Raw genomic sequence first — 25,341 nt, 5'->3', positions numbered from 1 at the left:
AGAGCTGGGCTATCAACTTCTCAAAAAAATTTTTTTTCAAATCCAGGTGTCATACAGTGAAAATATTTTTTCCCTCAGTTAATTTGTAACATAAATATTTTGGATTTGAGTGAAATCTCCTTTTTTTAATTTTACTATATAAACTAAATAAAATATGTTAGAAAAATATTATATTAATTTTTGAACTGTTCAGTATTGGCTATTGGTATCTAGTCTTAAAATACCTTAAAATATAGACAGTCTTTAAAAAGAAAATTATACTCTCTTATCACTTATGCTAATTAGGCATTTACATTGTTATATAAAAGTCTTAAGTTTTTGAGGCTAATTTGGGCACATAATTTTATGATCACATTAAAAAAAAAAGAGCTATATATGAAATAAGTGAAAACATGAAAAGTAACAAAAGTCAGGGCTTTAGTAACTCAAATAATTTTATAACTAGTCACACATTGTAAAAGATTTTCTAAACAATTATTATTATAAATTTACAAAATTAATCTAGCAATACAAACCATAATTTACAAAAAATAAAAACATTAATATTTAATTTATTAATGTGCTTAATCTCATATTCACCTAGAAATGAAAGCAATAAATAAGAAAAAAAAAATGGCAAGTCCTAGTTGTTAATATATGCTGATCAATGTATTAAATCAACTGAAAACAAAAAGATTTTATTTAAAATACAGATCTTATCATTTTATGTGTTTCTCATTATTTTTTTTATACAAAAAAACAGCATAGCCTTAAATGACACTGCCAAAAACATTGGGTAAAGGAAGCAACTTGTACAGTCAAACTTCATTCAAACCAATGTCTTGAAATCAATGGTATTTATATGTTACGTTACTTAACTTTTATACCATGACCTCAGAAGGTGCTTGAGGCTGATGGGACATAACTGATGATCTTTTTCAAAATTATTTACCCTGAGACTAAAGATAAACTTTGAAATAGCTAGCTGTAAGTTTCCTACTTTGTCTGAATTGAAAATGATTTTGAAAACCAAATTAATCAATTTAGCTAGCTAGAATAATAAATTAATAAATATTGTAGTAAATATTGTAGAAAATAGAGAAATTGTTGTGTGATAAACCTTACATATAAGAGTGTAAAACGTAAAGTCAAAGAAATTTTTTTTTAAATTCCATAACCAAAATTGTTTAAGAAAAGTTTAATGATAAATAAGAACAACCAACTGAGATTATATAGCCTAGAGTTTCACACGTCATGGCCAGAGCTTTCATAATAAGTAATATATAGATATATATATCAATCAGATATTTCAGATAGCCAATATACTTGAATGGTCTTGGGAACATCCAGATATACTGAGCAACACACTATACCAGGGTTTGAAAAATAGTACTTTCAAGTCAGATGCTCAAACACTTAGCCATTAGTAGGGTTACCAGACAACAACAAGTCCAGAGAAGGACAAAATCTTACAAAGAAGAACATTTATCAAAACTGAAAATCAAAGGCTGTAAAAATACTTAATTTTATCATATTTCACAGACGAATGGACATTTCACGGTACATATTAGCGCAAATATATGCACAGAACACCATGATTTGAGGAAATACATCTTTTTTTGTCCACTGTGTGTGTTCATCAGTGTAAGTGCTCTTTCAATGTGAACATTATGTCCAGGAATACAAAGTAACAAAGCTCACAACTTGAAGAGCTCTGAGTAACAAGTTGCTTCTGAAAAGCTTTGAAAAATAAAGGAATGTATCAAAAACTTAAATTATTTCTGCTTTTTATGATTTTATTGTTTCAATCAAAAGACAGCAGAGAAGCTTACAATATGGCTTTTGCTTTTATTACCCCTTAATTGAAGTCTGATCCTAAAAACATCAATAGTGAAGTGTCAGAATAGCAAGAGTCAACAGTAATATATATATATATATATGTAATTGAAAAAAAAACAACAAGAGAATGAAAGCCAGACATTTTTGCTCTTTAGACCAATGATTGTCAGTAGGAGGACAAGGTCGCAAATGAGAGGTTTTCCTTTTACAGGACATATGGTAACCCAAGCCATCAGAGTCTCAACTATGTTTCCAACAATAAGCATATTTAAGGAGAATTTATTTATTGATATTGATACAAGATTAGTGCTAAACTAGGCAATAGGATCTTGTTAATATATACCCATACACAGACACACACCCATTAAATAGGTCTACACACACACACAAAATTTTGTGCATTCCTAAGGTCCAAAAAATATCAATCCCAAATGGTTATCTTTTTATTAAAAGTACACAAAAATGATTGAAAAAGGAAAAAAATCTGACAACAGTAGGAAAAAAAAAAGATCTTGTACAGGAAAGAAAATGAATATAAATATTTTTATGAATAATAGTTCACCAGTTAAAAAAGGCAACAACAAAGAAATATATAAGCTAGCTGTGCAAACAATATTTGTGTTAATAGCTCATATTATCTGTAGTCAACTAAATAGAAAAGAATATGTGCTAGTTGCAGAAGCGATAGTTATGTTAGTAGCGCCAAGCCAAAGAGACACCAAGATAACAGGTAAACTTCAACAACCTTTAAACTTTCAAAAGCATCTTCAGTCCACGTCGCTGGGCGGTCAGACTTATCATCCTCTCGCTGGTCCAGCTCCCGGGTCAGCTTCTTCTTGACAGCCTCCAGCTCCCTCACTCTCTTTTGGAGCTTGATGACAATGCCGACTTCCTCAGAGCTGACCAGTTCTTGCTGTTGTTTTTCACACAAACACACAGAGGCATAAAAGAGAGAGAACTCTTGACAACAAACATGCAGACACAAAGAAGCCATGGATTCAAACAAAAACTGTACAAGAAACAATGGCTATTTGAATTCATTCTCCCAGCTCTTCAACTCCGAGACAGCAGTGTTGCAATGTTAAATGCATAGCGATGGTGTTTTAAAGTTTAAAGACAAAGAAAATCAGACTTTGGAAAACATGCACTGGAAGACAGAATGGAAAGGGCAAAGCAGTTTTATTTATGTATTAGAATGTTGCTTTACATTTTTGCATCTCTTTTTTTTATTATTATTTAGCTTTTTTTTTTGAACGCTTTGAAGTTGTATTTTTGGTTAGAAACTGCCAAAAGCTGTCTTGTGCTTAGATATATAAATATTAAGTATAAAAAGTCTAAACATAAACTTAGGAACTGTGACATGGCCATCATTAAGTACATAGTTTCAGAGAGGATAAGGGGTATACCAAGAATCAGAAAATATTAAAATATGAGCTTCTTCTGTGTTGTATTTTTTAATTATTATCAGACTAGAATAAATGTAGTGACATCACTTCTATGAAAGTCATTCAAATTTGAAAGATTCTTCAAATCTTGATGGTCACCACAAAATTGAGACATAGTCTCTTTGAATCTTTGTATATGAGCATTTAATTTTAAGGGGTGCAAATAAATATTGGTACAACTCAAAGTGTCCTTGTTTATGTCAAAGAACATCAGTCTACATCGGAGCTCCTGTTTCATTTTTTTCCTATTCAAATTTGTCAATCTGTTTCACAAGTCATAGGAGGTCTCACTTCTTGCTACGCCTCTCTGTCAGGCCCCACTTCTACCATATTATCATTAGATCGTGTGCCATTGTTATAGTTATCCATCTGTTTTTATGATTAAAAAGATCTTATTTAAAAAAGGTGGCTCAATTTGAGCTTTTCAGACAGTTACCTTGAGTGCATCAAAAGCAGAGTCTGTGATGATGGTCCCCCTTGATGTGTCCTCCTCCATGCTTTCAATCTTCTCCATCAGCTGCTTCTTCTCCCTCTCTAAATCTTTCACCTTGTTCTGGAGCTTCAGGACCAGGCCAATGTCCACAGCTTCTGCTGGAGCTTTCTACAAGTGCACAAAAACAGTGAGTCTATGAAACAATTATTACTTACAATTGTAGTATTCTAATACAGAAAATTGTTTTACAAGAATTTTGTGTCATACACCTGTCAAGCTTTATAGCTACCAATAAATAATTACTACCAGTTTTCTATACATATTTATAAATATTCTTTTGTAAAAAAAAAATAAAAAATATGAGGCCATCACAAAATTTCAAAAATGTCAATTTTATAGAAAAATGAAAAATCTTGTTTTTTCAGAATCTTTGAAGTATCAAAAGTAAAAGAAGGGACAGTGTCCTACATATATGTTACTGTTAAAGTGCAAAAGTTCCATAACTTATGCATTGTGCAGATTTACTTGGGTAATTTTATAATGTGCTGAAAATTGATTTGTTTTTCTCATTACTTAGGTAACTTGAGCATTACCTACTAGGCACTCATTTAAGTAAAAAAAAAAAAAAAAGGATTTATGTGCAAATTACTTAGATAACCCTGACACTAAGCCCTACCCCTACTGTAACCCCTAACCTAAACTCTAACCCTAAGCCTAATCCGAAGCCCTAAACCAATGGTTAACAAGGGTGCTATGGGGTCAGCACAATGAACAACAGCCTTAACTTTCCACAACTCAAGTTAAGTACCCATTAGAGTTGGGGAGGGGGGGGGGAATCTGGGGTGTCCTAAGAATCCCGAAATTAAAAATTTGTCTTCATAGAGATTCAAACCTGGGACCTCTTAGTTTGGAAGCAAAGCACTTCACCACTCAGCCACCAAGCTCCTAAAGACACCGTTTGTCCTTCCCTTAATGTTTTCAACTTTTTCTTCCCCACCTTAACCAAAGTGAAACAAGTTCTTTCTTCCAGATCACCTTTTCTATTGCTACACATTCAGTTTACCTTCTCTTCTTTGTCTCCTATGTCTCCAGAGGGTGGCTCAGGTGCCCTCAAGTTGCCCAACTTCTTGACCTCATGCTTTCTGGCTGTTGTGTCATAACCTTGATCCTGTCAAAGAAGGAAGCATATTGTCTTTGCACATCATTCTGTTCACAAATTCTCACCATGTAAAAACAAATTAGAGTTAGAGATTTTCATGCTAGGAAGCAAATCCTTGAATAGCAAGTTTGTTGGTGTATCAGAAGTACAGAATACAAACTACTGCTATGCAAAATATTTGAGCAAACATCTCTATGCACTTTTGAGCACTGCAGAATTAAATTTCTAAATCTCTTTCATTTGTAGCAAAACGTTTTTTTTAATTGAGTTGGCAACAGCTATCTTTCACTATGGCATCCTTGACATTGTTCACTTTTGTCTATTTTATTTTCAAATCTTTTCAGCCTCTTTTCATTTTCTTAAATTTTTATTTAGCTTCTATTTTGTTGCCACTACATTTCTTCAGATCATTTTCTCTTCTTTTTTTCACTAACTGAATTTGATTGTTTAAAACTAAAGAGCATAAAAAGTATCTCAAAACTTTGATTACTTATACCTACAGAGCATAAGAGGTCAAAGTGTAAACAAAGAGAAGATTGCTGTGATTAACTTTTAGTATGAAAACCCCCATGGAAATTAAACCAGGTATCAGTAAAATATTATACTCTTTGATTCTTTACAAGTTTTGTTTCCTTCAAACTGAGAATCCTATAAAGCTACTGTTCCAACAGCTAAATTAGGCTGAAACAGAGATAATAAACATCATGGTAGCCAAAGCTTACATTTTGTAATACTCAGCCTTCTAAAACATTAAAAACATCAATCATTACCTCGTCTTCCTCAGCTTTTCTCTCACTATCAGCTGCACTGCTGCTGTAGGATTCAATACTGATGGCACTGATGTCCGAAGGTGATCTGTGGTGTCCTTTTGTTGGGCTGGTTAGTACCTGTGTTATCAGAATTCAAAATGTGAGTCCATTTTTACAGGATAACATTTGAATGGTTATCTTAAGAGATACGATGAAGTTTAAAACTAGAAATTCTAAGATGTTTCACAGGACTGACTTGCACATTTATTTAATATATTTTTTATTTGAGGTACATTCTATTATTATACTCTGGAAGTGTTTTGAAACTTGCACATTTTAACCTATAAATTGTTGTACTCTTGTAACTATGATTTTCTACTGACTATTTTTAGCTCAGTTCTAGAATAACAGACTTTTTAATAGAGTTGGGATTTTTTAAAAATTATTCCTTAAAATGACACCTTAAAAACCAACACATTACAATCTTTTCTGTTCTAATAATAAACTTTCATGCAGGTCTTATTGATGCATTTATGGTAGGTGTAGGACATAATCTTCTCTTTTTAAAATAACATCTGTATATCATAAGATAAGATAGTTTGAACATTGTTGTATTGCATACTTTCTACACTCCATGTCCATTTTCTTAGCCTTTCCTCCAAGATGCCAATGACACTGTTATTTAGTGGCTAATAGTTCAGTAGGAAGAGTTGAATAGGATGGGGACGTGTTCTGTATGACTAACTTAAGAACTGGATTGTGTTAACATGTTTTAGTTCTGCTCTCTTGTCATTGGAGTTGCATCTTTGGACATCATTACGCCGCACTGTTAGCACAACATGCAGCTGCAGCTTAACCTCACAACCTAATTTTGTTTTCAGATCTTCAACCCCCAAAACATAATTGCAGCTAAATTAGGTCACAGATTATATTTGTTATAACAATGTACAAAATACAGTAAATAAAGCCCCTTAATATTAGCCCAACCACTTTAAAACCTTATGGAAATAACAGATCATGAAAAACCAGTACTTTTGATGACATATTCTGTCCACATGTAAGTAGATCATAGACTTAATACTTATGTGTAGAACTGATTCGTTTTCAGATCCAACAAATATGGAATGAAGCTCAATTTGGGCAAAGATTATATTTGACAAAATAAGGTATGTATAGTATAGTAAATAAGAGTACAGATAGAGCCCATTACTTATTAGCCGAACCACTTAATAGCCTTATTGTAACAACAGATCGTGAAGGACGTGTTCACCTATTCTGTTCACTCTAAACTAGATCAAAGACTTAATACTTAAAACATTATTCGTGGGACTGACCTGCATCTCTGAGTGAAGGTTCTCCAGCCTCTGTTGAAGCCTGGCATGTTCCTTGACCAGCTTCTGGTGATGTGCTCTCTCAGACTCAAACTCTTGGATCAACAGCTTGTTGGCAGCTGCAACTTTCTCTCTCACATATTCTAAGAGCATAGACATATATCATACTTCAGCAAACAGAATCACATCTACTGCAGTGGTGAAAGCAGGGGTGAAGGAAAGTTCAACACCACTTCTCACACACAAAAATTAGTATCTATTTCCTTCTACTCTGAACAGTTTGTAATGCTAAGCAAGCCATCAAAATATAAGGAAATTGACGAAAAACAAAATAGAACCTACGTAACCAAAATGCAGAAATTTTTCTTTCCAATATAAATTACTTACTAAATATAAATATATAATAATTTTCTCTCTAATTGTATTTAGCACTTAAAAACATTTCATTTTTGGAGCATGCATCAGTGCATTTTAAGTGCTTTATTTTAGTCTTTAATAATAATTGACATCTTTTTGATGAATGGTTGCAAAACATTTTTTTTTTGAGATAGCTAAGCATTGTCAAACTGTGTGGCTTTTCCCATAAATGAAATTTGTTTGAAGTATGCACAAGATATATAGGTGCAATCACTAAACATACCATCCAGTTCTTCATCATGACGCTTGATAGTGCTTTGTGCCTTATCCAGTTCTTCTTTTAATATCATCTTCTCTTCAACCATAGCTGTAATGACCTACATACAAAGTAACAAAGGAATTATCATTGTCTGGAAATAGATATTTATTATATCAATATTTGGTGATAGATATTTATTATATAAATGTTTGGTGATGGATATTTATTATATAAATATTTGGTGATAGATATTTATTATATAAATATTTGGTGATAGATATTTATTATATAAATGTTTGGTGATGGATATTTATTATATCAATATTTGGTGATAGATATTTATTATATAAATTTTTGGTGATGGATATTTATTATATAAATGTTTGGTGATAGATATTTGTTATATCAATGTTTGGTGATATTTATAAGAACATGCAAAAAATGTTAAAGAAATGATGGCAGCAATTAAAGGCCTAAATAATGGAAAGCTTTTCTTTTTTCCCAGTTAATTCTCACCCCTAAATTGAAAATAAAAATTATTTATTATAGAGGTATGATTATAAAGTTTTTATCAAATCAACAAAAAAAAATATTTAAAGCTGGTATGAACACTGTCAGGAAATGTCTAGATAAAATGAGCTATCCCATTGAAACTCAGTTTTGGGAAAGTTGCTTACCTGGTCATGCTGTGTGACCAACATATCTTTCTCCATGATCAAATCTTGCTTCTCTCCCTTGACTTTCTCCAGCTCCGCTCTCAACCTTTCTAGTTCATCCTGCACAATTAGAGCAACACGTTTTTTTTTATTGTGAATACAAGTAGGTATTTTAACATGCAACATTTGTATACTGGACTGGATTAAAAGATTAAAATTAGACCACACCAAAAAGAAAATACAGGAAAAAAAAGTAAAGCCATGATATAAGAAGGTCTTGTACTTCATAAGGCCCCAAACCTAACAAATGTTGGCTACATTGCTTACAATAAAAGTAAAGTAAGATTAAGCATTACACTTCAGAAATCCCCGCCTGAGTGACTACTAACAGCTTCTTAATAAATATTTACAAATCAAATCTAATAATATGGCATTGTCTTAGTCCCCAGGTTAAAGATGAGTGCAGTAGTTCACATGACAATTAAGAAAATGTGTCACATTTGGTACATATACAAGCAACTATACAAGACATCCAGCCTGGCCTATGTGTTTTTTAGGTGGAAATTGGATTTAAGCAGACCAATTTCACTCCTTAGGCTAAATGTCAACCACAATAGATCAGTAGTCTAATCTAGTTACTATACATGAGATCAGAGCTCGTGAACAAGACTGAATTCGGAAGATAAAACCATGTTTAACAGAGCACACATATTCTCTGGTAAAGATCTACTTACAAACAAAGCACAGATATTCTCTGGTAAAAATCTACTTTACAAAGCACAGATATTCTCTGGTAAAAATCTACTTTCAAACATAGCACAGATATTCTCTGGTAAAGATCTCCTTACAAACATAGTACACCTACTCTCTGGTAAAGATTTACATACAAACATAGCACACACCTACTCTAAGGTAAAGATTTACATACAAACATAGCACACACCTACTCTAAGGTAAAGATCTACTTACGGCCAAGTCCACCACCTTGTTGGAGGACAACTTCGCTTCCTCCTCTGTACTCTTTAGTTTATTCATGGCTTCTTTCATCTTCACTATCTCCACCTCGTACATTTGTGCTTGATGTGCGATCTTGGCCTGGGAATAGCAATATGTGACATGGTTAATCAGCTGTAACATCCTATACTTCATAAATATCTGGTGTTACCCACCAAAAATTAAAGACAAAAAAAACATTCTATACAGTTTTAATCTTTTAGAATTTAAAATACTATCTTTATTTTGATAGTATGATTTCTAAATAACTTATTTTGTTTTCATTGAATTAATTAGCTCCCTAGATATTTTTAGAACAACTTTATAGTGAATACAATCTGCATACACCAGTGATTCATATGAGCACATAAATTGTCTTTTGACAAAGGAGACAGAAGAAAACTAAACACCTTTAGTATATCTATATCTATAAATTACAATCATTAATCAGCCTTACTCCAAAAACTCTCCCTAACCCAAAATTTAAACCAATCATTCATTTATTCAAACCAAACACTTCTAAAAAAAGAACTGATATATTTCAAACTATTTTAACATTGAAACACCAAAATCAATTATATAACTAGTATAGATAAAATAAAATCCCTAGCAATTTATAAAGAAAATATTGTTTCCACATAAAAACAATGGAGACTGATATTCATGTTGTCTGCCTTTTTATTAATTCTCTAGGTGTTCAGCTCATGAATTCCCATTAACCAAAGGATAGATACATACAGTGGTGCAACTAAAAGGAAAAACCAATACCTTATGTCATACCAAAATTACATCTGCACAATCTTATCTTCTTAAAGTATATCACAATCTTATCTTCTTAAAGTATATCACAATCTTATCTTCTTAAAGTATATCACAATCTTATCTTCTTAAAGTATATCACAATCTTATCTTCTTAAAGTATATCACAATCTTATCTTCTTAAAGTATATCACAATCTTATCTTCTTAAAGTATATCACAATCTTATCTTCTTAAAGTATATCACAATCTTATCTTCTTAAAGTATATCACAATCTTATCTTCTTAAAGTATATCACAATCTTATCTTCTTAAAGTATATCACAATCTTATCTTCTTAAAGTATATCACAATCTTATCTCCTAAAAGTAAATCACATTCATTTGCTATGTAAAAGTACAAATTAATAGAAGACATATTTCATAAGACCTCATATTGTAATGACATTTCTTTGGTCTCACCTTTTCATCCAGCCTCTGTTGCAGCTCTATGATCTTGTTTTCTAGACCTTTGTTCACCTGTTTGATGTGGTCCACTGACTTGGCCTCCACCTGCAAACACAAACAACAATGATGAGACTTTAAAAACCTTCATATTTTAATGTCATCTGAGAAGCGTCCTTTATATAACCTCCTTCATTTGCAAAACGACTATGGATCATCTAAAAAAAAATGAGATGAATGCCTGGGCATTAGCTATGGAGCAATGTCTCCACACAGCTGATCTATCCAAAGAACGTAAAGTGCAGATACAGTTAGGGATCAGTGGCCTCACATGCTCTGCCAGGGTGTGGTACTTTATGCTGTAAGCTGCTTAAGGGTCGCCAGCTCCTGATTTTTCCTCACGGATTAACTCCAGAAACATTTCTCTTGTTTGAGTATAGCTGCAAGGCAGTAGAAGTTTGAAATCAGCGTTTTCCTTATCCTAGGAGGGTATCCAGCCAAGATTAATGAGCCCGTCCTGCCAAGATTAATGAGCCTGTCCTGTCAAGATTAATGAGCCTGTCCTGTCAAGATTAAGGAGCCTGTCTTGTCTAGATTAATGAGCCTGTCTTGTCAAGATTAAGTAGCCTGTCCTGTCAAGATTAAGGAGCCTGTCTTGTCTAGATTAATGAGCCTGTCCTGTCAAGATTAATGAGCCTGTCCTGTCAAGATTAAGGAGCCTGTCTTGTCTAGATTAATGAGCCTGTCCTGTCAAGATTAAGGAGCCTGTCTTGTCTAGATTAATGAGCCTGTCCTGTCAAGATTAATGAGCCTGTCCTGTCAAGATTAAGGAGCCTGTCTTGTCTAGATTAATGAGCCTGTCCTGCCAAGATTAATGAACCTGTCCTGTCAAAATTAATGAGCCTGTCCTGCCAAGATTAATGAGCCTGTCCTGTCAAGATTAATGAGCCTGTCCTGCCAAGATTAATAAGCCTGTCCTGTCAAGATAAATGAGCCTCTCCTGCCAAGATTAATGAGCCTGTCCTGCCCAAAAGTCACTTAAAATGTTCAAAAAACCTTCCTAGGTAATCAAACAATCATTTACAATATTGACAAGCTTAAATTAAAAATGAAAGACAAGTTTGAAAGTAGTTTAAAAATGTTCTCAATAAATGCAAAAAATAAATAAAATGTTAACCATGTGCAAACTAAGTGGTCTCTCGTCCCTTTTAACAAAATAGGCAAAAGCATTTTATCTAACATTTCTTTGTTTTAAGTACAAACAAAATTTAATTCTGCACTAGTAAAAAATATGGAGCAGCAGTGGCAGATTAGTAAAGTGCTTGGCTTCCCAAGTTTGAATCCTGGCGAGGACTAGGATTTTAAAATTCTGGATCTTTGGCGCCTCAGAGTCCACCCAGCTCTAATGGGTACCTGACAATGGTTGGAGAAAAGTAAAGGCGGTTGGTCATTGTGCTGGCCACATGACACCCTTGTAAACTGTTGGCCACAGAAAAAGATGCCCTTTACATCATCTGCCCTATCGATCGCAATGTCTGAAAGGGGACCTTTACTTAACTTACTTTACTAGTAACAAAAACATGAATTCTTAATAAAAGAGATCTTGATTGTATCTTATGTAGGCCTATTGGGTATTAAAACTGAGAAAACAAATTACCTTCAAGATCTTGAGTTGCAGTTTTGCCTTGCGTCGTCTAAAGTGACTCTGCACCAGCACGATACCTCGCATGACTCGTTTGAACTTCATCCTCTGGGTGAAGGCTCGGATGTTCTTCTGGAGGATCAGGACCTTATGCCTGCGGAGCAATTCCATGTAACGCTTCCTGGCAAACATGGCACGCACGTGTGCCTATAATATAGTCAGAATTAAAAAATTAAGAAACTGTTAAAAAACACTCATATACTAGTAAAAATTTGCTACAAGTAAAACTTTATTGGACCATTCCTTTCAATATGTTTAGCATTCTATGTTTTGAGTTAGGGGTGAAGGGTTAGGGGTGAAGGTCAGACCTAGACTTCTATGGTTAGTTAATGAGAGGTAAATGTCACATTCATGAGCTGGTGACCTAACCTTCAACTTTGCTTAATACATTCTTAAAAAAAGTATAAAAGGAAAAGTGAGCTTATTGTCAAGGTTTATTGGGTACATTAATGCAGTTGGTTAGTTTAATTAATAATAACGAGCTGACACTCGGCGTCGCATACGCCCCCTGACTATTTTTTTTCTGAGCTTCGCTCTGTCACAGCGCAAATTATGTGGGGTAACTCTAGTTCAACTTGCAGAAATAAAAGAGTTATCTTTCCATTATATAAAGAGATAGTTTGGGTTAAAAAAATTATTTTATGTGAATTCAATATTGATTTTAATATATGTTATAATATATATTATATATTCAAGATGAAATTATTTAATTAAAACTTGTGTATTTCAATTAATGGATATTTGTATATTTCTTATTTGCTTTCTATTCCATTAGGGAGCAAGTAGTGTCTGAGTATGGACAAAGAATCCACTCAGATTTATCATTGCAAAAGAGATTGTATACAAGCAAGGAAAGCACAATGTAATGAAATTTCAACTGCCCAAGGGTATCAAATATGGTTGCATCCTGATAAAAGGAGCCACACATTGGATGGAGGAATTGCAGGGTTTTTAACGCAAAGCATTCTAATTTTTAAGTCCTACATTTTAAATAGATATTATAGATATTCCTGAAATCCAAATTATGAAATGTCTCAAAGGAGAACTTAAATTGTGAATTATGGAATTTAAAACCATCCAACAAAGATTAGTTTTTCAAAATCTACATTACCTGTAAGACAACGACAGCAGAATGAATGCTGTTGAACTTTTGACGTTGCCTGTAGCCTCTCCATCTGGCCTGGATGCGGGTAGCAGCTCTGGTTTTTCGGAGGAAATCTGCATGTCTGTGGGTGTACATTAAATGAAATATTAATTTTATCCATCTCAATAAAGTTGTAACACAAAAAAAAAAAACATTAAAGAACTGAAGACACTGCTTCTAAGTGAAGGAAGTCATAAACACTACTGGTAACAAAATACTGCAATATTTCAAATGAAATGTTTTGCATTTTTACCTTCTGGCCAATAGACCACGTCCAAATGTCTGGACCAGAAGGACAGACTTGCGTACACGCTGGTACTTTCTCCGCTGCAGCCAGCCACGGATGTGTTTCTGTATCATCACACCACAAGCCCGCAACTTGTCAGCTCTCAGTTTTTCCAAGTATGCCACTTGGCCTGCTCGGAAGAATATCTTAGTCTTTCCAAATCTGTATTTGTCATTGTCCTGTGAGTTTAAAAAAAAGCAAACAAATGTTGTCAATGTAGCTGATGAAATGTGAAGTGACCAAAACTGTTAACCAAGCTGATCACGACAAAGACAACTAGAATACGATGATGTAGCAGTTCACAATGATTAACTAGGAGCTAGCATCATTTTGTAACCACTATGTTCAGAAGGAGAGTATACAGAAGGCTCTGAACCCCTTAAGAGCATTGTGGAATGCACAAATGGGATTACATGTCCAGCATACTTGGTGTGTTTCCTAGGTGATGGTGACGAGATGTTAAGCGATTCAGTGGATATGTAGTGAGGATGATGAAATTAAAAGAGGCTCTTGTGTAATGCAAAAATGCAGATGTAAAACAGCAGATGACCTAAAGACATCATCATGTAGTTGTTTTCTTGTAAGATTTTGTTTAAACATTCATTTGTTCATTACTATTAAATCTATATCTAATTTCAAGTTAAATTTTTTAATAATGTATGAAAAGTTATATTAAGTTAATGTTCAGGAGAGAAGTTTGTTCAAGTTGTTTATTATTTAAAGTTGTACTAGCTGTTTGGAGCTACAAGCCAATGACAGGGCTGACATTCTGCATTAGAAGAGTGTTATCACCCACACCAAAATGCACCATAATACACCAAGAAAACCTTTGGCAGAGCTGAAAATTCAAAATGAAAACTTGAGCTCTGACTTTTCCCTAATAGATCTTGCATTGGGAATGTAGCAAGTTTTTCCTTAGTTTAAAAGCTAGTATTAGTGATTCTATACTATCCATTAAAAAATTATATATGATGTAGCATTTTATGACTTGATCTGATAGTTTAAATTATAAATTGCTATTTCAAATAAAGATTTTTTATTATAAAATTTTTTTTTTACATTTAATTTATATTTTTTTTAGCAAGAAAGGACCTTTTTTTTTGTTGGCCTCTTTCAGCCGTAGAGCGACTTTGGTTTATCTAGAACACTTTTTTCATGTGACTGTGTAGCCATATTTTGGAGAGACACTCCCGTCAACAAATATCACAGGTTAAAGTGGCTTTCGCTTTGGTGGTAGAAAAGCTGGCCATTTTTCGTATGGCACGCTTTTCTTCCAGAGCTGAGGCCCATGTTTTCTCGCTGTCCATAGCTTTCTTGGTCACCATCTCTCTCCATCTAGTGCAGTCTAGAGCTATGTCTTCAACAATAGTTAAAGCTTATGAGCTTATGTTGGAAACACAGTTGATGTCATGACAAAAGTCAAACAAAACAACAACTTACACTGATCAATGCAGGTAGAATAGCTTCACACGTCTTTCTCATGTCATTTTTAAAGATGTGTTTTGATAAGGCCAAAACTCTGTATCTCTGAAAGAACTCTGGGTAGGTCCACCTGTTGTGGAAGTAATAAGTCTATAGATCACCACCAGATGATATATTCTAGTTATTTCACGAACAATATTTCAAAACAAAAAAAAAAACATGTAAATAAAAAACAATATTTAAATAGATGTGGATTAAGAAGAGGATTTAATTAGTCTAATGAATATTCAAGGAAAAAAATCTATAGACTGCAATCAATTTTGATCTGGCTTAAAAATTGTGCTTATTTTAAAATAGAAATTTTAAGAAATTAAAAAAAAAAACAGCAACAACAAAATATTAAGATGAAATACATTTTTATAAAAGAGTGTAAATATAAAATGATGGGAGTCAAGACTTCTAAACATTTCCCCAATACCATTTGACCTATATTACTTCCTCTAAGAAAAAACATGAAAAAACTAAGAAAGTGGTGTTTTGGTGACTATTGACAATGTTAAGTCATGAGGTTGTTAAAAACATTTATTTCAATACAGTGTGAGGTGATGCCAAGTGTAACACAGACAACAGAAAAACTCTTTTTAGTTACTACACAGTACAGTGACAACACAATTCCTTAAGCACTTGCCTAGATGGATAGCCAGCAGCACTGATCCTTATTGTCTCCAAAACACCACAAGCTCTCAGTTGCTCCACAGCTCTCTTTGGGTCAAATCTTATCAGATAAAAATGAACATGTCCGTTAATGCTCAAGCAATTTTTTATTTTGATAAATATATATGTATATGCTTAAGATTTAAACTAAATTACAAATTAATTTGTTTAAATTGAAATACACTTGTAAAACTGGGCCTTTACACAGCACATAGGTGTGCTCTATTGAAAAGTAAAATGATCTACAAAAAATTGAACAACTTTAATCATTTTACACAAGATAAAAGAATCTTAATTTTTTCTACTCGCCAGCTTTTTGCTGCTGAACTGTAAGCTCTTTTGCAGACTGTGCCAAGGAAAAATATTGTGCTGTTTTCTTAAGTTGTTCAGCACTGCCATACAGGGTGTTGGTTATGTTGGGCTGGAGTGGTAGTAGGGTCTGCTTAAGGCAGACTAGGAAGGGGCATTCAAAAAGGATATGGTTTACGGTTTCATAAGAGTGGGCTACAAAGGGAGAATTGTGTGGAGTTTATTTTATTGAGATGGTAATTTAAATCTTAATTTCTAAAATAAACAAGAAAAACACAAAAAAATACTTTTTAAAAAAGATAAAACCTCCTTTATACAACTTATTGAGCAATATTCACTAATGAATGTTAGGTTTTTAAAAAAATGGAACTTTTTTCACCCTGCCACATCCCCCCATGCAGAAATATCTGAAGACTTTTTTATCCATTCAAGATAAATCTTTTCTCTTTCTCTAGCCAAATCAAATTTATTTTTTTCGTTTTCAAGATCCAAGTACCAGTTCCACACACTAAGATATTAAGATAGAGGTATTGTAAAAAGGGACTCACATAAAAGCCTTTAAAATGTAAAATTACTTACGCAAACGCCTCTTTCAAGTCATTAGGCTTGATACATCGGATGTAATGTGGTGTGGTAGCATTTAGAGTCTCCATGAGGGCACACAGAGAATCTCGGAACTGTAAATAGAATTGATAACTTTAAACTAATCAGAGCTTAAATGACAAACAATTATTAAGAGCCTAAGAATTTTTAATTTTTTTTTTCTAAACTAAGTAATTTAAAGTCAAAATTTTTAAGCCTGTTTCAAGAAAAAAAAACATAATAATATACACAGCATATGTAATCTATATCAATAAAGAGTATGACTAAACCAGCTAAAAAAATGTCTATTTCCAAATCTAGACAGTGGCGTAGCTCGGGGGAAGTGTCCAAATTTGAAAATCCTCCTGGGCCGCACTTGAGAGGGCCCCCCCTAATGTGTCTGAAGTTTGTTTTTACATTAAATATTAAACCATTATCTCATGTCATGATGTCGAATGCAAAAATGTAGGAGCCCCTAAAGAGGTCAAGCATCCAGGCCCCCAAATCCCTAGCTACACCTCTGAATGTAGAGATTTATAAAAAAAAAAATACTTTCGAAAAGAAACTAAATACTTAAAATTTCAGGATCAGAGTTTTAGAAATAATGATTGTAATGTTTGAATAGCACCTACCTGTGAACCAACTGTTTTCTTATGCTGTTTGCTGCCAGCTTTAGGCTGTGCTTTGATTGGCTGAGTGGTAGATGATGACCGACCCCTCTTGGCCCCAGCCTGGGCACTGGAGGATGACTCCTCTGTGAACAACTCTGCCACAAGCTCATACTATAAACCCAAGATAGAGAACAATACAATCAATCAATCACACTGACATCATAAGTGTTAAGGCGCTTCCGCGGTGTCGAATACAAACAATGAACTGGAGGTAATACTCAAAATAATTCAGTAACACCGGCGAAAGGCCGAACAATTAATATAGATAGTCGACTCTGGTGTTGAACAGCAAACACTTTTAATACCAATGAAGGGAACAGTCGAATGTCATCTACTTCTAGCCGTTTATAAAAAGCTCTTTATTTCTATGTTGTTATGAAAGCGTCTTACTTATGTCGACTTATATCCCGTTTTGTCTTGTTAAAGTTATATCATGTCATCGTCACTAAGTAAAAACTTACCCTATTCACGAAACAAATAATTAATTCTTAATCGTGCCATAACATAAGACAAGAATCAATAAATAATTTATAGTCAATTCTTATTTCTTTCAACTCAATTTTTAAAAATTGTACTCCATATGATGTTTTGGGAATTTATAATGAAAACATAATTACTTGTATAAAGTAATCAAAACAGTTAATATTTCATAGCAAGAAGGGAAGGGGTGGATCAGTTATAAAAAATGTTGCTTTCCAACGGAAGGGTCTTGAGTTAAAATCCAGGTGAAGACAGTGATTTTACATTTTGATCTTGTTTCGACACCCCTGAGTCCACCCATGGTTTCCTGACATTAGTTAGGGAAAGTAAAGGTGGCTGGTCATTGCCCTGGCCACATGACACTCTAGTTAACCATCGACCAAAGAAACAATCAGCCACAAAGATCACAAGATCTGAAAGGGGATACTACTTACCTCACTAGCTTTCAGTGTATTGATTTGTTCTTCCAGTACTGTGTCTCGGTTTTTCTCCAAGAAACCATCAGCTTGGTATTCTACCTGGAACAATCAAATAGGAAAATACAGTTCTTTGTTAAAAGATTGTAAAGGCAGTTACATGCCTATGACCAACAGTTTACAGGCAAAGCAGAAATCCTGTACTTTCTTGTTATTATAACTTATATATATAATCAAACAGTGAGTAATTGTATGCTAAGTGACAATGGATAATTTACAACTACAAATTTATCATTATTTAAAATCATCTATTTGTCCATTTTTATAAAGAGATTTCCTTTTTCAGTTTTATTGAACTTAGTTGGACACATGCTTTCCACAAATATTTGACAGGATCCAAAGCCAATATACATGATCTTAATATTACAATAGGCAAGGCCTTTTTAATAATTATTAAATATTGAACACTAACTAGAAGATGAAATGATATCATTGCTTTTATAAGAAAATTGTTTTCCTAAACTGTTGTTCCCTCAGCCGTCATAGCATGGAAAAATCTCTGGTAATGATCAGCTAGACAGGAAAAAAACATTGTTAAACAGTTACTCACCCTATCAGCAAAGTGGTTGATGATGAATGCTGACCTTGACATTCTAGGCTTGTCAAAATGTTGTGATTTGTTCAAGTGTTTGTCATACAGCTTCTGACACCAGTTGGCATCTGAGCCTTTGGGCATCTGAAAAACAGAGACCAACCTTATCTTATCTTATATAATATAGATGTTACTTTAAAAAAGAAGATGATTACGTCTTAGGCGTCATGCATTCAGTCATGCATATTAACCAATGACTTAAATTCTGCCAAGTCACTGGTTTTCCTGGCTAGCTAGGCAATCCATTCCACGCTCTAATAGCACTAGGGAAGAAGGAGTAGTTGTACAAATTTGTCCTAGCATATGGGATGAGGAATGTGCCTCAACCTTTCTGTTTCACATGAACATGAGCTGTAACATCTTTAATTAATAGATGCTCAATCTAAAAGCACAATATTAAGTCACATGATGATTTTATCCCTCAAATGTTTTATAGAGTCACATTATAGTGACACATTGTTTTTCCTTGTTGGATTTTCCTGCTAAAATGTCTTTTGAAAAACAAGAAGATGAAATTCCACAAGTTGAAATGGAAGACAATTTATTGATTAATTTGTTTGTTTTCTTGGGGTTTCATTAAAATACTGTTGTTGTTTTTTTATTTTACTCCTTTACATTTTCCTATCACAAAGGTTTATTTAAAATCATCAGCAAAGTAGTATTTTAAAATTTAGAAGCTTGAATAATGATAAAGTGACATAAGTATTTGTAAAATATCTGGCATCTTCTTTTGAGTTGAGGTAGTAACCTTCACCTCCTACCTTACACTCCTCATCCAGCAAGTCTAATATGCCAAGTTTGCTTTCAATCAAATCTATACATGGTTGGTTGTCATAGAAGTCAATGAAAGACCACTCAATCTTTTCTCTCACATACTCTTCTTGTTCAAGTTTAAAGACATGCTGTGGAATATAAAGAGTTCAAATATAGGTCACTTCTGATGCAGCAGTAAAGTAACACATTCTTTAGGATTTAATAACCCTCTTCTTTGTCAGCTCAGACTAAACAATTTTCATTCTCTTTTAAATCTAACAATATATAGAAGACACATATGTCAGGGGCAGGTATGGGATGAGTGAATATTTTATTTCTTTGATGATATTTAGGTACGATAGAGTTATACCACTTTGTTTATTGACTCCCAGGTTATGAATGTGAAAAGTCTGCTGTGATGTGACCAGAATGTTTTATTCTTCCTTGTATGTGAGAGATAGTGTGTTAGTCAGTGGGGTCTTTTTTTTTCCTATACTGGTGTTTACCACATAGAAGAAGAGGACAGATTTTTTGTTTCCTATTACAGAGTGTTTTCTATGTACATAAAAAACGTGTAATTTCATGAGAGATAAAGTTGTTCTGGATTCTTTTAGAATATATATATTTGTTATCATTAAATGTTTATTAGAGATCTAGAGTACTTGTTCATAAGTAACCCTTAATAAGCCAAGCAAAGAACCTGACATTATACACAAACTTGGTTATGGGAAAAGATTTATTTTACCTTATATGTTAACTCTTTCTCTCCTAATCAATGATACAATGGTTGATTTGACCCCATTCCTTCAGCTGAATCGATGATATTATCATCAATGCTTTGAAAGTCAATTGTTTGTTTTTTTCCTCCCAAAATGTTTTTAATTGCTTAAAATTAAATCTTGAATAGTTTCCCCTTGGAAAACACAGATTTTTTTTTCATTTTCAAAGTGTTTTTACCGAAAACAATGTTTTTAAAGAGTGGGAAGGCTCTATTTTTTTAATACTAATTTTCTGTATGGTGGTAACATGGGATAGTGAGCTCAAGACAATTATTTGATGTTATTATTTGATACATGTTAGGCATTAAGTTTTGTGATATCATGAATAACTATCAATAGCAATCATCATATAGCTAGACCTAGTCTATACCTTGTTCTATTGAGACTAATCCACAATCAGTAAGTTTTATTTTTAAATTTCATTTACCAAAATAAAATTTAATTCAAACATTTTTTTTAATCTAAAAAAAGGCATCCATACCCATTTAAATCTATATCAAATAAAAAAAATTTCCTGATAACAATAAAAAATTATTTAAGTTTAATCATAACAGAGTAGTGAAATGTATATGATTAAAATGGATACTTCCATAGGAAATTGGAAAATAATTAGGAAGAGAAAGAGTTAGTACCTACCATGTTAAAAATCTGTTGAAGTTTTTCATTAGCATAATTGATGCAGAACTGCTCAAAACTATTCACAGCAAATGTTTCAAACCTAAGGAAACAAATAATGATTTTCAAAGAGTAAATCCCCCTGAACAAGACAAACAAATATACTGATTAAAAGCTGGGTGCAAGTAGCCATTGAATGCAATGATATTTGACTAGCAAGCTTAGTTGAGCCTCAGAAAACACTAAAATCATCAGTGGTTGGGAATGTAGACCACTGCAAAGTTCATCTAAACATAAGAAACTGGTCATTTAATCCTTCTCCAATGTACAATAAAAAGAAAGCTCTAGTTTGTTGTTTTTTTTCAACAGGAGAGTTCTACAGAAATATTAAACACACCCAGTGCTTTGCTTTTTTTTTTCCTAGAGTATTTTAATATAAGCATTGATTTTGTTAAAAATAATAATCTGAACCGCAAATTAATTTAGTCATGCTTCGCCGTATACTATATTAGTAGAGTATCAATTACAGAACTCTTTATGTAAATTAAACAATTTCATCAAATGGTATTTTTGTAGAAAGAAAAATCCTTTGTGAAAATGGTAATTAAGACAATGTTTATTACCAAATCCATTACAAAGTTTTCTTTATAATTGATTAATATACATAAAGTCTTTAATATAATTTTTAAATTATCATACAATCTTTGATATAATTTTAAATTTTTCATCCAATTTCTTTATTTTGCTCTAGCTATCTTTCAATTCCAATGGCTTACTTCTCTACACAAGGCTATCTCCCCTTAGCTTAGTATATTTCCTGTACAAACAATTCAATCAATTAAGATTAAGTGTTTATTTAATTAGTAAAATGCAAAAATCTGAACCATCAAGAAAGATATAAACAAACAGGACAGATACAAACATTCAGAAAAGATATAAACATACAGAAAAGATATAAACATAAAAAAAGATATGAACATACAGAAAAGATATAAACATACAGAAAAGATATAAACAAACAGAAAAGATATGAACATACAGAAAAGATATGAACATACAGAAAAGATATGAACATACAGAAAAGATATGAACATTAAGAAAAGATATGAACAAACAGAAAAGATATGAACATACAGAAAAGATATGAACATACAGAAAAGATATGAACATACAGAAAAGATATAAACAAACAGAAAAGATATGAACATACAGAAAAGATATGAACATACAGAAAAGATATAAACAAACAGAAATAATATGAACATACAGAAAAGATATGAACATACAGAAAAGATATAAACAAACAGAAAAGATATGAACATACAGAAAATATATGAACATACAGAAAAGATATGAACATTCAGAAAAGATATGAACATACAGAAAAGATATAAACAAACAAAAAAGATATGAACATACAGAAAAGATATAAACAAACAGAAAAGATATGAACGAACAGAAAAGAGATGAACATAAAAGAAAGATACTAAGTGAGTTAATATAAGCATTGTAAAAAAAGAAGCCAAGAAATATATCTAACAATGAATAAATTTGACAATTGTTAACTCATTGTCTTAAAAGCTTGCAGTGGGTTGGCCATGAATATGTGAATCATGGAGTGAAAATAAACCTAGGTATAATCAGAAATATGCTAAGTATGAAAACCACTGACCCATATATATCAAGGACACCTATAAACTTGAATGTCTTTGTGTTACTTTGTAAAGCTTTATTGATCTGTGTAACTATCCAATCAAACAGACTAGAGTAGATATACTTGACCAGGGCATCTCTGGCAAAACTGGCCTAGACATCAAAATTAAAGAAAATTATGTTAACATGAAGAAAAAAAAACAAACACTTTTTTTACATTAACATCTCATTAAAGACTTTATGTGATTTCATAGTGAAAAGAAGTATGGTGGTACTTTTTCTGATGTTTAGCAATTTTCTTAGCAACCAGTTATTTGGTCATTCTTCTTAGGAATAGTAAATAAAAAAGGGAAAGTTCCCCTTTCATAATAAATAATAATAATAATAATAATCTTTACTGTCTGTCTTACAATTTGTGCATTACACCAAACAAAAAACATTATAACTATAAGAAACCAAAGAGTACATTCTCACCAGACTCACTCATAATTTACAATGACAAAGTCTATACCAGATTGTTCTTATTTAATGGATTGCCAGGAGAACAAAAGAGTGTTTGTGTCTGTTTGTCTTTGCTATCAGTGTCTTGTATATCTTTTGTGATGGTAAAATCACAAAATCCTGACACAAAGGGTGATTCTTTATTTCGAGGATCTTGTTAGCTTTTTTATAGATGTTTGTCTCAAACAACTGCCCAAATGGGTTTTGTTTTTTGCCAATGATTTTGCCAGCAGCATTTAGGATTCTATAAAGTTTATTTTTATTTTTAATGCTCAGATTGCCATACCAGGCAGTGATATTGAAACTTAAAATATTGCAGACCTTGTGATCTAAAGGAAATCTTCTTTGGCATAGAGTAATGGCAAAAAAACAAACAAAGTGCACAACTGTGTAGAGTAATGGCAAAAAAACAAACAAAGTGCACAACTGTGTAGAGTAATGGCAAAAAAACAAACAAAGTGCACAACTGTGGTGCCAGGTTGTGTGCTTTGCACTTTGGCCTGCCATCGCAATAGTCATGAGTTCAAACCCTGCCAGCTTTCATCCCCCTGCAGGAGGTTTGTGCTAATTATCTTAATTTCTGTGCAAACAAAATATAAGAAATCCTTTTTTTAAAAAAAAAACAAAGCTTATCTCATAAGGAAGAGCTCTGTCATTAAAAACTATATCTAAATAAATAAATCTATAATAAATGTACAAACTATTTCCCTTATTTGATATCAAACAAAATAATTAATCAGCAATAACTAATTGACTAAGTGAGTATTTTTGCTTATAGATTCATGTTTTGTTAGGTACAATAAATAATTGTTTAAAGTTTCAAACTTGTTCAGAGAATGCATGAGGCAGAAATAGTGTTAACAATTATTTAAGGTGAATAAACCCAACAAATTAAGCCCTTGTTGCTATTTAATTAGTTTTTTACCTTTTTTTCATTGATTCATGTCTTGTCTATGTCAATTAATAATAATGCGAAGTTTCAACTTGATCCGAGAATGGGTGTGGGAGAAATAACGTCTACACACTTTTATCAGACAGACAGACGAGTGAGTTGATATATAAGCTTTATAAAAATATAAAAAAAGAGAACCAAGCAGAAACACACTAACCTGTGATTCTGTCAATGGTTTGGTCAGCGTCTCATTGACTGTTTGAATCTTCCTGTGGCACAGCCACATCCTCATCTGTGATTCCTCAATGCCCAGCAGTTTACACATGATTGTGATGGATGGATCTTTTGCCTAAAGTACAGGATAGAAAAAAAGCTTCTCTCAACAATTTACTAAGATAGTAGAGGAAGCAGTGGTGGTCCCTTTCAAAGCCTGTGAGCAAGGGACACAGTGAAAATTACAAATAGAATGTCTGTCAGGTCATGTAGACACCTAGAGGCAACAATATACTGAAGCCATGAACAAATAACTCGGATTCAACAATTTTACAAGCATTTAGAAGTACATGTTTTTTATGTCAGCTTCTTTTTTGTTTTTTAGTCATTTTTGATTTTATGATTAAGTATATATCAAAATCTGTAGATATTAGTTTAAAATTATCTATAACCCAAGAAAAACATACAAAATGTTAATTTTAAAAATGACTTTTCACTTTTCTCTATATAGATATGTAAATCTAAAAGGTAAAAACAATACATTTATTTTTTTAGAACTCAAAATTTGCAAATATATTCTCTATAATTATGAAACTAAATAAAGTAACTAAATAAAACAAAATATTTACATAAAACAGCTACAAATAATATTGTATATGATCTGAAACATACAATATATTAGGCAACATGAGAACTATACTCTAATGGAACCATATCTCAGTAAACTGGTGAGATGTGATAGGCAACTGGTTTCCCATCGAAGAATATACCACTCCACCGATTTAAGCTTTCAGATTAAAACACTCATGCAGACTGCTTTACTTTAAAGGAACCTGACTTTAATAAAATCACAAACTGGCAGTTTTTGAGTGTCAAAAAGAAACATGTCAAAGTGCCATATGAAATAAAAGGTAGCACAGACTCACTGGTATCTCACAAGACTCTCCTTCCTTCTCTTTAATGGTAACATTTCCAAAATGGAGCACAGCACTTAGAATTCGAAAAATCATCATTTGATCTTTCTCTGGGAATCCTGTCAAACATAAAAGTGAAAAAAAAAAACAACGTAAATATATCATATGCACTATTCTGGCAATATCAAGCTTTTCAAAAGACAATGAATTGGAGCAGAACATCAAAACTTAAAAGTGTTCAA

The 25,341-nt window shown here is 32.7% G+C and overlaps 1 protein-coding gene across 10 annotated transcripts in view; it reads right to left on the bottom strand.

Moving 5' to 3' along the window:
• LOC106062952 (unconventional myosin-Va-like) overlaps nucleotides 1–25,341 on the bottom strand; it is a 99,820-nt gene that overhangs the window by 40,269 nt on the left and 34,210 nt on the right. For 8 of the 10 annotated variants that reach the window (XM_056016983.1, XM_056016981.1, XM_056016988.1 and 5 more), the window contains 23 exons: nucleotides 25,112–25,218; nucleotides 24,190–24,321; nucleotides 22,599–22,732; nucleotides 20,948–21,029; nucleotides 19,541–19,681; nucleotides 18,738–18,863; nucleotides 18,146–18,229; nucleotides 17,193–17,342; nucleotides 16,558–16,655; nucleotides 15,644–15,730; nucleotides 14,974–15,085; nucleotides 13,501–13,712; nucleotides 13,215–13,329; nucleotides 12,059–12,250; nucleotides 10,420–10,509; nucleotides 9,177–9,302; nucleotides 8,229–8,327; nucleotides 7,576–7,669; nucleotides 6,939–7,078; nucleotides 5,626–5,742; nucleotides 4,760–4,864; nucleotides 3,700–3,864; nucleotides 2,564–2,731 (listed from right to left, as the gene is read on the bottom strand). In XM_056016983.1, the coding sequence (XP_055872958.1) occupies nucleotides 2,564–2,731; nucleotides 3,700–3,864; nucleotides 4,760–4,864; nucleotides 5,626–5,742; nucleotides 6,939–7,078; nucleotides 7,576–7,669; nucleotides 8,229–8,327; nucleotides 9,177–9,302; nucleotides 10,420–10,509; nucleotides 12,059–12,250; nucleotides 13,215–13,329; nucleotides 13,501–13,712; nucleotides 14,974–15,085; nucleotides 15,644–15,730; nucleotides 16,558–16,655; nucleotides 17,193–17,342; nucleotides 18,146–18,229; nucleotides 18,738–18,863; nucleotides 19,541–19,681; nucleotides 20,948–21,029; nucleotides 22,599–22,732; nucleotides 24,190–24,321; nucleotides 25,112–25,218 (2,876 nt within the window). The remainder of the gene's footprint in view (nucleotides 1–2,563; nucleotides 2,732–3,699; nucleotides 3,865–4,759; nucleotides 4,865–5,625; nucleotides 5,743–6,938; nucleotides 7,079–7,575; nucleotides 7,670–8,228; nucleotides 8,328–9,176; nucleotides 9,303–10,419; nucleotides 10,510–12,058; nucleotides 12,251–13,214; nucleotides 13,330–13,500; nucleotides 13,713–14,973; nucleotides 15,086–15,643; nucleotides 15,731–16,557; nucleotides 16,656–17,192; nucleotides 17,343–18,145; nucleotides 18,230–18,737; nucleotides 18,864–19,540; nucleotides 19,682–20,947; nucleotides 21,030–22,598; nucleotides 22,733–24,189; nucleotides 24,322–25,111; nucleotides 25,219–25,341) is intronic. The other 2 variants (XM_056016989.1, XM_056016990.1) reach the window with 1 other exon arrangement.

This window comes from Biomphalaria glabrata, chromosome 18 (genome assembly GCF_947242115.1).
Source record: "Biomphalaria glabrata chromosome 18, xgBioGlab47.1, whole genome shotgun sequence".
Classification (NCBI taxonomy): Eukaryota; Metazoa; Mollusca; class Gastropoda; family Planorbidae; genus Biomphalaria; species Biomphalaria glabrata.
Note: the sequence above shows the minus strand (reverse complement) of the source record. Positions and strands in the feature narration are given on the sequence as shown.